Raw genomic sequence first — 16,327 nt, 5'->3', positions numbered from 1 at the left:
TGTAATGTGGACTTTACTGAGTTTTGGATGTGGTGCTATAACATGGTGCTGAATGAACTTTTGTTGTGAACGAACTTTGATTTTGAGCTTGTGAAACTGCAAGAAGCACAAAGTTCTCCTCTTTAAGATTTAATGTCTTGGATTGACTTTTTTGGACATGAACTATGCTATGCTTTTAAGGTGTACTTGAATGTTTTCAACAGAAGGTGCTGATTATCCTCTCTCTCTCCTCCCTTGTATTACACTATCATACTTATATACACAAAGTGAATATAAATTGTGCATTATACATGAATTGAAGGCCCAAATGCAGCATCTTTTTTTTACTTTATTAATTACAAGCTGGGAAATTACTTCTCTCCGTTTAACCCATCACTGATTGAAATGCACACACATGCAACAAGTATACATGCATATGAGTCATAGATACATAAGATTAAATAGATTCATGCCAACTCTGACATGATTGCCAGTAATTAATACGGATATTATTAACATTAATATAAATGTTGTTATTGTTAGGCCACAAATAATCAGCATAAATACCTGTTTATGATTTATGATTGTATTAACATGAACATGGATATTATAATCGATACTGCAACAGAATAATAATCAGTGTTTTTATATAGCACTGTTTTAATTGCTTCCACTGAGAAGTTTGGATGTAATTTCAAGGTATTGCCTGGAAGTATTAGTTTGATGTCCTATCTACCTTGAGGTGTCTCACATTTTATGCAGTTCCTCATTATGACCACTGGAGGACAGTGAACACTGATGATTGGGCTCAAGCAGGGTAACAGCAGAAACCGAAATGCTGTTTTTCTTTCCAGTTTTCCTTCTTGTAGTAGTAACATTCATTTAATATGTTTGTGTGTGATTTTACTAATAATGATTATACTGACATTAAAGTCCTACAATGCAGGATTTGTCGGCTGCTGTTTGTAAACACACCATTCAGATGTGCAGTAAGTGAGAAAGATAGTGGATTGTTGCCCAGATGATGTCCTGCCTGGTCCTGGACCTATAAAAAAATAAATTATTGAGAATTATCAAATCTTGACAGAAAGTTTCTATTTTAACTGGCACTTTGGAAAGACTGGGGAAGTCAGTGAGGGATCAGAGTTGCTGATCTTACTGCTCACACAGCTTGGTCTGTCGACACGGTCTCCTAAGGTCTTGTTGTGACATTGTCAGTTTGACAAACACAAACCCAATGACACCTTGAGAGCACTGTGCACAGTTGCTGAATAATTACCCAGTTGCCCTCCCAAAGTTCAGTGTTTTCTGTATGTAGCTTTAATGTTTGTTTTTGTTTATTTTTCTGTTTAATTTGGCGTTATCGGCTTCCTCATCATCCAGAGTTTCCTTGTTTTTTCAAAATTGGCAGCATTTCCTGTTGGCTACATTTTTGTTGGCTACACTGGTTAAAGAATTTCTTTCCTGTTGTCCTTACGCAGTGTCTGTAACTCTTCGTGGTTTTGAGACTACCATGATGAGTTTTTCTCTGAAGGATAACACGGCGGGTCAATATTAATTTTGTTCTAATATTAACAAATATGAACTGTACAGTGTCATTATATTATATAATACTGAGACAGAGCAGATAGAGATCATTTATTCAAGAGATTTTCCATCATGCCCAACAACCACAACCAGATGATGCACGACACCATGATACTGATTAAAATGACCCCCCCCCCCTCCAACAAACACACACACACACACACACACACACACACACACATACACACACACACACCTGTAAAAAAACATCAAAATAAATCAAAATCTAACCCTCAGATAGAGCACTCCAAGACTGGTTTTCAATTTACAGGATCAGCATGTACAGGCCAGGTTTTATTCCGCCTTACAAAATTATTTCCATTTCCAAAGAAAAAACTGCCAAGAACAAAACTGCTGGCATTTCATCTTAGCAACCAGTTATTAACACCCTGACACCAACATAAGAAAATACAACAAAGGAACATAAAAATACTAAAGAGATTATCCAAACACTGATGAGATGGAAGTGTGTGTACTGATTGGTGTGTTTCACTTTTTTTTCTTAACAAATTCCCGCTTTTCTGTGTGAATATTTTGATCTACATAAAAGAAAAAAAAAAGGAAAAAACCCACACCAAGTGGCGATGACAGACTTTTGTGAATGCTGCTAAATAATTTCAACCTCTCCAAGTGAGAATCAAGTCATTAAGGAGTTAAAATAACACAATACAGTAAAATACTGTATACTTACACAAAACAAATAAAGCAAAAGGCAGTGAGACAACACTGAGCCCACAGTGTGACCATGTATATCTTAGTAACTTGCAGAAAATGCGACACTGGGCATGTCCATGACATCACATACAGCACAAATATCACAGGAATTCTGCATGTCCAGAGACAGACAGCAAAGCACTGCATACATGCATGTATGTTCTCACAGCAGCATAATCATTATCATAATCATTATGCCATCTCCCTTTCTTTCAAAATAATAATTACATGTGCCAAGTATTTCAAATATGCCATGTTGTCCCTTCATACAGCTCTCACTGTACGTGTGTTCGAAGTAAAATACAAAAATACTTTTTTGCTGCGTAAACTTTTGCAACCAAAGGCACTATCTTATCTTCCCAATCTTCTCATATAAAACCTGTAGCCTAATCCATGCCCAGACCAAGATGTGATTAATCCCGAATCTATCCATGATCAAACGGTTACTCGGAAAGGTTTACAGCTGTGCTCACTTTCCTAGCATTAACCCGACATGTGGAGTGACATATCTTTGCAACAGTGCAGTAGTATAGCACATGCTCGGCTTCACATAATGTGTTCATCTCCTTTCTGCAAAGTACTGCAGCTCATGAAACTGCTGCCCATAAAACGTGAAAGCATGTTCATCATATTTAGGGTGGGGAACAACAACATTGCTGCAGTTTCCAGGGTTATAAAATGTAGTTCAGTGAGAGTAGCTACAGTTAAACACGAAGATGATATGCTGATTGTAAAACTTGTGGTCACGAAAAAGAAAAGAAAATATTCCCTTTGGAAAACTGTCTGTTTGTATATCTGAGATGAAAACGGAAGAATGTTTAAACTCCAGACAAGTTGAGACAAATCCAGCTACGCTTTCTACTGCCCACTGGAGCTGCTGTGCTTCCCTATGGTGAGGCTACAATGTGGCATGTAGTACATCATCCTGTGAAAATGGACAGCGTTTGCTCCATGTACTGTGAGGTATAAAAGATTTCTACCGGTTTCTGGCGTTGATAGCTGTCATCAATTTTCAACATAAAAATTCCTTTTATGCTCAACAGAAACATTGCACTTAGACATGTGTGAAAAGAATTAGATGACAACCAGTGCAACTACACAAAAACTAATCTCCCATGACATCACAAACATGGTGCATGGATCTGTGACATCACTTCGGCGAGGTCTCAAACATCCTGCTACAAAGCCAGTGTGATCATCACAGTTATCATCACAAATGGCAGCCGTGGCGTAGCATCGAAGTCAGCGGAGGGAGTGCGAGACACTCAGCGTGAACACACCAGATGTGCAACATCTTAAGGACACATGTTGTTTGGAAAATACCAATCTCAACTGTGTCTAACTCTTCTTGTGCTTCTTGTTGTCCTTGTGATGTAAAAAGTCAAACAATAATGGACAATAATTACCTGGTTTCAACTTATTAGTGTGCTTCCTTAGAGCAGCGAGTGTCCTTAATCATGAACACATTCAGTGTAGAGTAAGAATAAAGAACACATCTGCAATTTCAGAACGGGGAGTTGTCTCTGCTATAAGGAGCGTAGCATTGTTTCATAACATACCAACATACCAACATAACATAAATATGTCTGTATGTGGCTGAGCTAGTTCTGTAGAAACATCAGTCAATCATTCAGGATCGAGTCCGGTCTTTGGTAGCCAAAGAGACTGAAGTCAGGTTCGTACAGCTTGTAGAGTTCTCTCCGCACCTTGACAGGGATTGCACTGAACCAATCAGCCTCCCAGCTGCTGGCTGTGAGGTTCTTTTTGGGGAAGGGGAACTCCACCACGTTGTCCACCCGCAGAAGGCGGAGTAGGTGCTCGCCATCCTCCTCTGCTGTCTCCAGGTGGCCCACAAAGTCATACTGAATCTGGCATGGATGGCAAAGCCGGTACATCTGCCGCCAGTGCTCATTAAAGGGCATCTCCTTCTCTGTTTGAGGATCCAGGAGATACTGGATAAAGTGGGAGAAAGAGGGATGGACACCCATGCTAAACGCCTCGTCCACAGATTTAGGAGGTGTTGGCTGGTTGGCATAGCGGCGCAGCATGACCTGTGCAAAGCGCCGATAGAAGTTTTCATTGGGCAGCTCAAATTTATTCCGGTAAGCGGAGATGAGGCGCACAAAGGGGTCACGTACAAAAAGAAACTTGGTATACTTCTTCAGCTTGACCTTCAAAAATAAATTAAATCTGTATTAACACATAGCTGTCATTATCACATATCTAATAAAAACTACTATTAACATGCTTAAAGGGATGAAAGAAAAGTCAGAAGCTTAGAGAAACATAATTTTGACGACAGCAGCAGGAGAGAAGATTCTGGAGCGGTTCAAAAAACAGGGAAAAACACTGATATCATTGACATTACCATCACCATGTAGTGTATAATATAGTATAATATGGGAACAGACCTTCATGAGGTGCTTTGAAAACTTGCCATAACGTTTCCAGAACTTGCTGAAAGTAAAGTGCAGGCTGTTGTTGTGGACCAGGTGTGTGTCGATTGCCATTGGGTCTCTCACAGGAACACCATCAATCAGCAGGCTTTCACTGAGCACAATCATGATGCGCTTCCAGTTAGAGCACGCTACCTGGGTGGGTGGGTGGGGTTAGGAAGTTTAACAGGTTTAAACAGGTTCTCCTTGCAGACTTGCACCCGAACTAATCTACTAAACTAATTAAATCAGACTTTTCAAACAAGCAAAATTTGTGGACGTTGGTGGTGTACCTTGGGAACATAGCAGTAGATAATGCCATGCCTGTCGTCCACAATGAGGTGATCCAGCTCCTTGTTGGGGATGTCTTCAAACGAACGGTTTTTGCCGGGAAACACCAAGCTGTCATTAGCACACATCTCCTTCAGTAACTTTCGCCGCTGCTCCTGATTACACACAGACAGATTTACGATTATTAATTAAAATGACTAATGAATTCATGTGCATCCAGAACAAATGTATTCAAGGTTCAGTATGACTGATCAGATTCATCACCAGCACCTAGCAGTTAAGGTGCAGACTGCAACCAACTGAACACCCCTCGCTTCACCATCCCCTTTCAAGTGTACAGGAGAAGCCACTAAAACCACCAAAAGCCCATTGTCCATCCTGGGCTTGTGTAGAAACATGGCAGTGTAACATGGCAGACTCCATGGAAGAGGAAGCGCTCACACTATAGACATGAAGAGTCTTTCTAAGGCAACAAAGACACAACAATTCTAATTTTCAAGTGATTGCATGCTAATGAAAACATAATTCTGAATATATTTCTGCCAATAGATCCCCCTAAATCCTACGATCTCTAAGGTCCTCTACATGATACTAACAATGACCCTGGTCTATGCCCAGTGAGTCAGCATGGAGCTGGGAACTGGCATGAAGGGAAAGGAGCCATTTTCCTGCTATGACATGTCAGATGCCATCTGTGACAATTAAACATTCATTACCACTAGCAGAGATACGTATAATAGTTTCAGATATTAACCTGTCTCTCACGGAGCTCTGCTGCCACTGGAGTCAGGTGAATCTTCCACTCCCGCCGTGGTATATACCGTTCCTCTGCTTTCTCTGATTGGTTACTTGTGTCAGCAGGGGCGGTGTCTGTCGGCTCGCCAGTTCCAGGCTCTAAGAACTGGTTAACAAAAGCATCGATGTCGGACAGGAAGGACGGGGTTTGGGAGGTTTGAGGCCGCTGCTGGGGAGGATGGTGGTGTGGGATTCTGGGGCCTGGTGAGACAGGAGTGTGCAAATACAGGTGGGAGGCGCCAACATCATCCCAGTAGATGATGATCAGGAGGATCATGAAGGCTGAGCCAAGGACGACGAAGACGCGAAACATCCTGGACGTTCCCATGGTGACTGTTGCTTGCTACAGGGTCACCATGGCAACATAGTCAGGGTCCAGGAGCTCTCTCTCAGCATGGCGATAGATAAACGGTAGCTACAGCAGTCTGTGGTAGGATGGAGCTTATGATGTTGGTACACTGCAAAAGTGTAACTGGCCATCCATGGATTGACTCTCACCTCTGCTCCATGCCTGCAGTCCCCTGCAGACGGAAACAAGGCACAGAGAGAAAAAAATACCTTCATACTTACCATTTTTCTAAGACTTCAAGAACCCCCACCACTCCTAAACTTCTAGACACTAGTTAAAATATTAAGTATGATAATAACCCAAAGGTGTCAAGAAAAACAAGTATCCTGCTCTATATTCTGTACGTACAAAAAAAAAAACACAGAGGCTTGTTGTACTCATACCTCCATACGCACCTCAGGGTTAACTAGTGTTTCTTTGCCACTGAATATGGTTGTGTTCAATTGTTGTGTTCAATGCTGACTCCACCCTGACTCCTTCATCCCTTACTGACTGTCTCTGTGAAATAACATGTCACCTGCCTGATTTCATCTGGTTCACCATTTCTATCTGCAATACCAACCGCCTGCGTCCTTCCCTCACGCCTCCCACCGCTGCCGTACTGGTCCACAGTCTTGTCACTTCTCGGCTCGACTACTGCAATTCCCTTCTGTTTGGGGTCCCCCTCAGAGAACCTTCCATGAACTCCAACTTGTACAGAATTGGGCTGCACGTATCATCACCAGAACCCCATGCACCTGTCACATCAAACCCGTTCTACAGCAGCTCCACTGGCTTCCAATTGCAAGTTGCATCCATTATAAAATATAATTACTCACATACAAAGTCCATTATAACCTCGCCCGCACCCTCAGATCCTCCTCATCCATGCGCCTCACTGTCCCCTCTGCTCACCTCACTGCCATGGGGGGGGGGGGGGGGGGGGGGGGGGGGGGCAGAGCATTCAGCAGCTCTGCCCACCAACTATGGAATTCACTTCCCCCTGACCACCGTAACATCAACCCATTCCCACATTTTAAATCCCAACTCAAAACTCATCTGTTGAGGCTTTGCTACTCTCTATGAGTGTTGGAGCCTGAACAGATGTCTGTACGGGTGAGGCGGGCGGTTGATTGATTGATTGCCACTACTGTCCATCTTTATATGTCTTTAATTTGTTTTTTTATTGTATTTTGTTGTTTTTTATTGCATTTTATATTGTACCTTTTATCTGTACAGTGACCTTGAGTGTCAAGAAAGGTGCCCATAAATAAAATGTATCATTATAGTGACGTTTGCAGATTATGTTATATTCTTACACGTGTTTATTTTTATTATTAGTCTGTTTCCAACAACCACACACATTACAACGACTAAACGTAAAACAATCAATAAAATGTTGGACTCTTAAATGATCTGACCAGTCACTGGTGGGTGGTGATTGGGAACCGAAAAGAAGCCAAAGTCAGCCTTTCTTTTAACCGTGGATAGTAGGTTGAAGCATTAAATCAATATTTGCAGATATAGAAGCTAACTAAATGTTTATATTCACGGCCCACGCATCTTTCTGTGTGGGAAAAGACCAAATATTTTAGGAGGACCGTTCGTGGTGCCTTTAAAGTCTCGTTAAAGGATATTAACTACATCAGTGGTTAGTTGCCACATGTCGTACTGCCCATGCTCCTGACCAAGTTTGTCACGTTTATCTCCAACAAAATACCGGTGTCACATAGGCTGTGCAAATGAGAGACAAAGCAATGCCAAGCAGCCTGTGCTCACCCAGCGGCAGATAAAAAAGACCGTCCTGTCCGCAGCAGCCGTCGGCGGATGCCAGAGGGGACACAATGTAGCCTTTGACGGGAGAGCAGCGCGGCGGGAACGGGCTGTCCGCACACCGGGGGGCTTTCGGCGTGTGGCTCGGAACCTTAAAGCGTCGCCTGGTAGTCTCGAGTCAAATTTATGTGCACATCAGAGGATCTAAAGAAAGCAATGAGCTTCCGTTTTTTGTTGGGTTTTTTTTTCCCGTCAATATACGCTGTATATGTGCCTGTGGCGATGTCTAGGTGTCAAAGTAGTGCTCAGCACTGAAGCAAAAAGTACCTGCAAAAATGTTCTTGTTTATGAGTTACGAAGCGTTCGGTTACGTGTGAGATTTTCCCGTTGATAATAAGAAGGGTGATGAAATAAGAACATCTTACCTACCTTTTTGTACCCGTGAGCTCCCAGCGCCGCGTCAGCTGCCTGTGATGAGAGCCGCTGTTTGTTTCATGGTTTTTTTCTTGGAGATGGAGCGAGAGCGCGCAAAGCAACGCGAGAGTTTGGCGCTGAGGTTTCTGCAGAGTGAGCTCATGAGGGGAAAAATTCGCTTTTCTAGGTCAGCTACAGCACGATGTCTGTGCTTTAGGATGATTTATGGAGACAGATCGTCTCTCCTCCTTACTCCCTCCCCGTTCACTCCCACAGGGTTACTGAAAATAACCCGCTGTAGCTTACCTGCAAAAACAAATGTCATCCCCTCTCAAGAAATTGAAAGCAGGAGAACGATGATAAGGCGATGTGGCTGTGGAGATCTGTGTTCTGCTCTGCCTCAGGCTGATGCGCTGAAAATCCTGTTATTTGTGAACTATTCAGCCTGTGACATCACATCAAATATAGCAAGGAGCCCCCCCGCCCCCCACACACACACATCATCATCATCATCACCATCTGTTTTCCATCAGCATCACACGTTTCATCCCCACTCCTGATTTTACTCTCAATGCACTCATGAACTGGCCTAAAATAATTTTGTTCCCTGGTAGTCATACTACTTTGAAACCACACACACACACACACACACACACACACACACTGAGCACCAACACACCAGAGTACAATATATCAACATAATATATTAACATAATATTCTCAAGAGAGGGAAAAAAAAAGTTTGAATCAAGATAATTTCTAAGCACAGAGAGAGTAGGTCAATGAAAAAGTTGGCACTGGAGTCATCCTGACAATTATGAATCATGTTAGATTTTATCATGTGTTATGACCGGCTCAAAGTCACAACACATTAAGGTAAAATGATACTAGATCTGAAGCAAGAAAAGCATATTTATTTACAACAAAAGATGGTTAACACAAACAAAGGCTGGGATCCTGTGCCAGGGAGATGAGAGAGAGAGAGGGTGGAGAAAAGATCCACTTATATAGGCCACACCCACAGCTTGATGCAGGTGCCCTGCATCTTCTCTCAGGAAACTGAGGTACAGGTCCAGCTTGGTGACGTAGCAAGCAGCTCCAACTCTATCGATGCAATCTTCTATGCGAGGAAGAGGAAAAGAGTCTGGTTTAGTTACAGCATTAGGTTTCCGGAAATCAGTACAAAAGCGTGATGTTCCATCAGACTTTGGCACTAATAAACATGGAGAGCTCCAGGCACTGAAGCTGGGAACAGCCAGGTCATGCTGTTGCAAGTACTCAACCTCTTTTTGCATTTGAGCTCTTTTGGTGGGATTCACACGGTAGGCATGCTGCTTAATAGGAGGGCAGTCACCAACGTCAATGTCATGCTGTAACACTGTGGTTTGGGTCGGTACATCTGAGAACAGCATGTGATTACTTTCAATTAACTTGAGAATGTCACTCTTATCTGTCCCAGAAAGATGACACAAGTAATTCTCCAAATCACTCAACACTTGGGAGTTTGACAGCCGAGCACACAGAACAGGATCATCTTGCATCACTAGATCATCATCCTGAGGAGAATAACATGGCAGTACTGCTGTTAAAGCTACAGGCAACACCTTAGCTGGAGGGGAATGGGTAGGTTCACTGAGCCGGGCACAGTAGGGCTTGAGCATGTTCACATGACATACACGAGTTTTTCGTCTCCTATCAGGAGTACGGATAACATAATCTGTTTCACTCAGTTTCTTTTCAATTACATAAGGGCCAGTAAACTTGGCCTGAAGCACTGAACCAGGAATAGGAAGAAAAACCAGCACAGGATCTTCAGGTTTAAAACTGCGTCTAACAGCACTCTTATCAAAGTGAGCCTTCATTTTAGATTGGGAGCCAGACAGTGATTCTTTCGCTACCTCACAGGCATGATGAAGACGTTCTCTGAAAGAACTGACATAGTCCAGCACGTTTTGGACAGGAGAAGTAACCCCCATCAGCTGCTCACGCAACAACTTCAACGGTCCACGAACTGTGTGGCCAAATACCAATTCTGCAGGACTGAAACCCAGTGACTCCTGAACTGTCTCTCGAACAGCAAAAAGCAGGAATGGTATACCTTCATCCCATTCCTTACCAGTTTCAAGACAGTAAGCACGCAACATTGTCTTCAGGGTCTGGTGGAAGCGCTCTAGTGCCCCCTGGCTCTCTGGGTGGTAGGCACTGGAGACCTGATGTTTCACAGCCAACTCTTCCAACACCTGAGAAAACACTTTCAACATAAAGTTAGTACCCTGGTCTGTTTGAATTACCTTTGGCAACCCAAAAGTGGTACAGAATTTCATCAGTTCTTTTACTACCACCTTAGCTTTAAGAGAACGCAGTGGGATTGCCTCAGGGTATCGAGTTGCAGCACACATTAAGGTCAAGAGAAACTGGTGACCAGATTTTGACTTGGGTAACGGGCCAACACAATCTATGAGGAGTCTCTCAAAGGGCTCCCCCATCACAGGTATAGGATGAAGTGGAGCCTGTGGGATCACTTGGTTTGGTTTCCCAACCAACTGACATGTATGACATGAGTGGCAATATTGGGAAACATCACGTTTCAAACCAGGCCAGAAGAAATGCTTTAATATGCGATAGTAAGTTTTAGCTATCCCTAGATGACCAGACAAAACATTATCATGAGCTAAGCTCAATATCTGTGCCCGGTAACCAGCAGGGACAACAATCTGATGTACATCATTACACTCACTGTCATCAGCTGAAGGAGCCCACTTGCGCATGAGGATACCATCCTCCCAGTAGTAAGCCACTTGAGAGGCACCCATCTCATCTTTAGGCAATGCTGCTGCTACACACTTAGCCAAGGAAGGATCGGCCTTCTGAGCCTCTACCAACTGCTCCCTGCCAACCTTTAACTGAGCCTCAGACTCATCAGACAAGGTGACAGGACTGGACAATGTAACCTCAATAGTCTCAGATACAGTGGAATCATTAGACTGCTTAGCTACTGTAAACTCAGAAGCAGCAGAGGGACCAGCAGGCACATTCTCGACAGTTTCTTTGCATGGAGCAATAAACATTTCTGAAAGATCTACCACATCTTCAACCTTACGTGACTGAGCGCGAGTTACCACACAAGCAGGAAAGACTTTTGTCATCTGAGATGCCTGATCACCTTGGTTAACAGACCTAGAGCCAACTGGGTTGTTCACAACAATGGGTGTAGGGAACACCTCCCCACCAGCCAAATCATTCCTCAGAATCATGTCCACTCCTTCCACAGGAAGTTCAGGGCAAATAGCCACTGCCACAGAGCCTGTAACCAACCCAGACTGTAAATACACAACATGCAATGGGGCTTCAATCCAAGTCAGACCACACCCCCGCACCAAAGCATTTTCACCAGTAGAAGTTTCTTCAGAGAGGGGCAAAACTCCCTCCACCAACAAAGACTGAGCGGCTGCTGTGTCCCTTAGAATACGAACGGGGACAAACTTATCTGACTCAGAGATGGCCACCAACCCCTCCATACGGAAAGGTGCAAAAAGATCAGACTCAGTGCTGTTCTCACTGGACTTACTCAGACCTTTTCCCACCCCAGGCCTGTCTTCAGCGAAGTGACTGAGACAATTAGCTCCACCAGGCAGACGTGACACTGAAGCCAACAATGCCACTGGCTTAGCAGCTTTCTGCTTTTTACTGAGAGCATGACAATCAGCTATGACATGACCAGGCTTTTTACAAAAAAAAACAAATCCTCTCAGAGTTTCCAGAGCCAGAACTAGCAGGCCTTGAAGCAAAAACAGAAGAACCAGGACCATTGCTGCTAGCCTTAAAGCGAAGAGGACGAGTAAAAGCACGGTTCTTAGCCTCAAGATGTTTATCATTAAAGACCCCTTTGTGAGCCAGAACATATTCGTCAGCAAGTACAGCGGCGTCCCCAACTTTGGACACACGCTGCTCACTCAAATAGGTTGCAACTGCCTCAGGAACACAGTTTTTAAATTCTTCCAGGAGTACCAACTCGCGAAGTTGCTCTCTAGTTTCAGCTTTTTGAGATGTGCACCACCTATCGAACAGAATTTCCTTCTCTCTGGCAAATTCTACAAAAGTCTGCTTGTCAATCTTACGAAAACCTCTAAATCGCTGCCTATAGGCCTCTGGGACCAGCTCGTAAGCCCGCAAAATGGCTGCTTTAACAATTTCATAATCAGCGCTTTGGGTGAGTGTTAACGAAGAATAGACCTCCTGTGCTTTACCTGATAAAACACACTGCAGCAACAGCGTCCATACATCTTTAGGCCATTCAAATGTGGTGGCTACACGTTCAAAATGGGAAAAGTATTTTTCCACTTCTTTTTCAGAAAAATGAGGAACTAAACTAATGTTCCTCCCAACATCAAACCGAGGAGAAGCAGTAGACGCATGAGAACTGGCACTCTGAGACTGCGTCTCACTTGACCTCAGCTCCAGTTCCTTCATTTTCTCCTCATGTACCAGCCGCAACCTCTCCATTTCCATTTTCCTCCCCTCTTCTCTATCTTTTGCCTCAATTTCTAGTTGTTTAATTTTGAACTGTAACTCCAACTCATGTAAACGTACAGACTGCGTTTGCAACTGCACAGCCTCTGTCTTACTAGTAGAAACCTCAAAAGGGTGACTTAAGTCTGAATCTTCAGACTCACTCGAAAGCACTCCCTGTTTAGCAAGAGCAGTGACAACTGTAGCTCTGAGCTCATCCTTCTTAAGAGAAGCTGATGCAGTTTCAATGCAGTAATGCTCCGCAATGGACATGAGCTGTGCCTTACTGCAATAAGAAAGCTGCTCTGCTGTAGGAGCTTCTTTAAACTTCTCTAGATCGAACTCCATAATGAAATGCCACACTAACTTTACGCAAAGACAAATTACCACTGAGAGGCCCAACTTAGTGCACCCCAACTAACACTACCACACAGAGCAAGTGCTACAAACACCAAGCACACTAAACAACACAGTTAATGTCACCGTCAGACCACACCAGGCCACAAATAAGCAAAAAAACTGACAAAAAACACACTAGGCTGAATTGTAGCAGTTACTCAACAACTATTTCTTGCCACACAGTATAGAAATAGTATTACTGCCACCCTTACATGAGCCAGCACCACTCAAGCACTAAAGTCTACTGTTCTTCTCCACTGAGAAGAAAATGGAGTCATCCCTGCAAAAACCATGTGACTAAACAAAGCCCACACATGCATGTATGAGTATCAGGGTCACAAATTCTCCAAAAGACCACAACTACAGCCTAGCAGTTGACAAAATCTACTGCGCAAATCAAAAAAAATTGCTCTAACTCCCCACACTACACCCAGCACACGGTGTGTGTGAAAACAAAGGCCAGCACATGCACACCACATGCTATCACTATTTGGAAGTTGGTGTTCCTAACTAACCTACTCTAGAGCTTACCGGTTCCCTCTCTAACTAAGACTGTTAATCTGACTTACTAAGACTCAACTAGTCTTCGTCGGCTTTCCTGGGCACGCCGGGGGCCACCCCAGGGTTACCGCTCCAAAACAATAAAGTGGTGATGGTCACTCCAACACCCGCCGGCTGACTTAACCAGGCAAGCTCTCCAAAAAAAAACCTACCTCATGTGGCAACACAAGCATGGACCTCCTAACTAACCAACAAAATGGAAAACGTGAGTCTGGAGGAACAAAAACAAACTCACCTACTTCAAACTAAACTTTAGACGAGCCCCCATTATGTTATGACCGGCTCAAAGTCACAACACATTAAGGTAAAATGATACTAGATCTGAAGCAAGAAAAGCATATTTATTTACAACAAAAGATGGTTAACACAAACAAAGGCTGGGATCCTGTGCCAGAGAGAGAGAGAGGGCGGAGAAAAGAGCCACTTATATAGGCCACACCCACAGCTTGATGCAGGTGCCCTGCATCTTCTCTCAGGAAACTGCACCTAGAACACAGACAGACACACATACAAGGGACAGCAAAATATACAATGGCACGTAACACATGTTTCTGACTTTAATATTACTTTTTGATAACAATTAGCCTGTTATATTTTATCACACAAAACAGTGACAGTACAATAATAGTACTAGTACAAATCAAAATGGGTTTCTTATATGCAGTATGCAGTTGATATGAGCGTTATGAGAAATACTGCACATTGCTGTATGCATGTCTCTGCCTGCACATGAGAAGATTATCTTCCTTACAAAAGCAGTTACTCTAAATCCCCCTCAGGGCTGCCCATTATTGTCAAATTGAACCGTCTGGTGTGGTTTGAAAAAAAACCTCATCTATTAGCTGTAGAAATCAACAGTGACCAGTGCCCATTTAGAAAAGCATATATCACCACACCATCACTGTCCTCTACTTCACCTCCCATCACCCCCCTGTCTTCACACCACTTCACACCAGCCCCCCCTTCCACCATCAGCCCAACCATCCCCTTTTGTCCACCCCTTTCCCCTCCCCACCCCCCTCTCTCACCCCTCTCCTTAACATCGGACCAGGTGAGGAGAGAACTGAGGCAGCTGAGGTGCAGGAAAGCTGCAGGACCAGACGGGATCAGCCCCAGACTGCTTAGGGACTGTGCTGACCAGCTCTGTGAGGTGGTCTCGTACATCTTCAACCTGAGCCTTAGTCTGGAGAGGGTCCCCGTCCTGTGGAAGACCTCCTGTGTGGTTCCAGTTCCTAAGACTGCACACCCCAAGGAGCCAAACCACTACAGGCCTGTCGCCTTGACCTCTCACCTGATGAAGACCATGGAGAGGCTCATCCTCAGTCACCTTCGCTCTGTGGCGAGTACAGCGATGGACACGCTGCAGTTTGCCTACAGGCCAAACATTGGGGTGGATGATGCTGTCATCTACCTGCTGCACCGGGCGCTGACTCACCTGGAGAGTGCTGGGAGCGCTGTGAGAATCATGTTTTTTGATTTCTCTAGCGCATTCAACACAATTCAGCCGGTGCTGCTGAGAGAGAAGCTGGAGAGAGCAGGTGTGGACGGACATTTGGCTGCTTGGATCATCGATTACCTCACCAACAGGCCACAGTATGTGAGACTGCGTAACTGTGTGTCTGAGGTGGTGGTCTGCAGCACGGGGGCCCCCCAGGGAACAGTACTCTCACCTTTCCTCTTCACCCTCTACACCTCGGACTTCACCTACAACACCAGCAGATGTCACCTCCAGAAGTTCTCTGACGACTCAGCCATTGTTGGCTGTGTGTCTGAGGGGAATGAGATGGAGTACAGGTCAGTCATCGTGGACTTTGTGGACTGGTGTGAGCGCAACCACCTGTGCTTAAACACCAGTAAAACAAAGGAGATGGTGATTGACTTTCGGAGAAGGTCATTACCACATACACCAGTGAACATCCAGGGCTTGGACATTGAGATTGTGGACAGTTTCAAGTAACTGGGTGTCCACCTCAACCATAAACTGGACTGGTCACATAACACCGATGCCCTGTACAAGAAGGGCCAAAGTCGCCTCCACCTTCTGAGGAGACTGAGGTCCTTTGGAGTGTGCAGGCCCCTTCTAAGGACTTTTTATGACTCTGTGGTAGCCTCTGCTATTCAGTATGCTGTGGTCTGTTGGGGACCGGGCAGCACGGACCGGGACAGGAAGAGACTAAATAAGCTGGTCAGGAGGGCCAGCTCTGTCCTGGGCTGCCCACTGGACTCCGTGGAGCAGGTGGGTGAGAGGAGGATGTTGGCCAAGCTGACATCCATCATGGACAACACCTCTCACCCTCTGCACCAGACAGTGGAGGCTCTGAGCAGTTCCTTCAGCGGCAGACTGCTACACCCTCAGTGTAGGAAGGAGCTACCGCAGGTCTTTCATTCCCGCTGCTGTTAGACTGTATAATTCTATGGTCTAGTCCTCTTTCTTCCCTTATGAGGACTTGTATATAGCTTTATAGTGTACTATTTTTACTTACCTTGTAAATTGTTAATTTATTTCACCTCTATATTTTTTGTAACTGTTTATGCACACTTT

The 16,327-nt window shown here is 44.3% G+C and overlaps 1 protein-coding gene across 3 annotated transcripts; it reads right to left on the bottom strand.

The window, feature by feature from the left end:
* Nucleotides 1-1,604: 1,604 nt before the first annotated feature.
* chst12a (carbohydrate (chondroitin 4) sulfotransferase 12a) lies at nucleotides 1,605-8,760 on the bottom strand. 3 transcript variants are annotated; one of them, XM_046416382.1, is made up of 5 exons: nucleotides 8,623-8,760; nucleotides 5,761-6,322; nucleotides 5,009-5,161; nucleotides 4,692-4,871; nucleotides 1,605-4,451 (listed from the first exon to the last, which is right to left on the bottom strand). In XM_046416382.1, exons 2-5 carry the CDS (start codon nucleotides 6,127-6,129, stop codon nucleotides 3,903-3,905), a joined length of 1,251 nt encoding a protein of 416 aa, XP_046272338.1. In that variant the 5' UTR covers nucleotides 6,130-6,322; nucleotides 8,623-8,760; the 3' UTR covers nucleotides 1,605-3,902. The 3 variants fall into 3 exon arrangements, with proteins under 3 accessions (XP_046272338.1, XP_046272337.1, XP_046272339.1); XM_046416381.1 differs by lacking the exon at nucleotides 8,623-8,760 and adding an exon at nucleotides 7,909-8,324; XM_046416383.1 differs by lacking the exon at nucleotides 8,623-8,760 and adding an exon at nucleotides 7,909-8,324 and having other exon boundaries at nucleotides 1,605-4,331.
* Between the last annotated feature and the right edge of the window lie 7,567 nt (nucleotides 8,761-16,327).

The sequence above is a fragment of the Scatophagus argus genome, chromosome 16 (assembly GCF_020382885.2).
Source record: "Scatophagus argus isolate fScaArg1 chromosome 16, fScaArg1.pri, whole genome shotgun sequence".
Taxonomy (NCBI): domain Eukaryota; kingdom Metazoa; phylum Chordata; class Actinopteri; family Scatophagidae; genus Scatophagus; species Scatophagus argus.
Note: the sequence above shows the minus strand (reverse complement) of the source record. Positions and strands in the feature narration are given on the sequence as shown.

Excerpts from the sequence above, each read along its gene's own strand:
- chst12a (XM_046416382.1), bottom strand. The coding sequence starts at position 6,129 with ATGGGAACGTCCAGGATGTTTCGCGTCTTCGTCGTCCTTGGCTCAGCC. Across the intron at positions 5,162-5,760 it reads CAGAGCTCCGTGAGAGACAG|GAGCAGCGGCGAAAGTTACT; the intron begins GTTAATATCTGA and ends GTGTGTAATCAG. Across the intron at positions 4,452-4,691 it reads TTTCAAAGCACCTCATGAAG|GTCAAGCTGAAGAAGTATAC; the intron begins GTCTGTTCCCAT and ends TTATTTTTGAAG.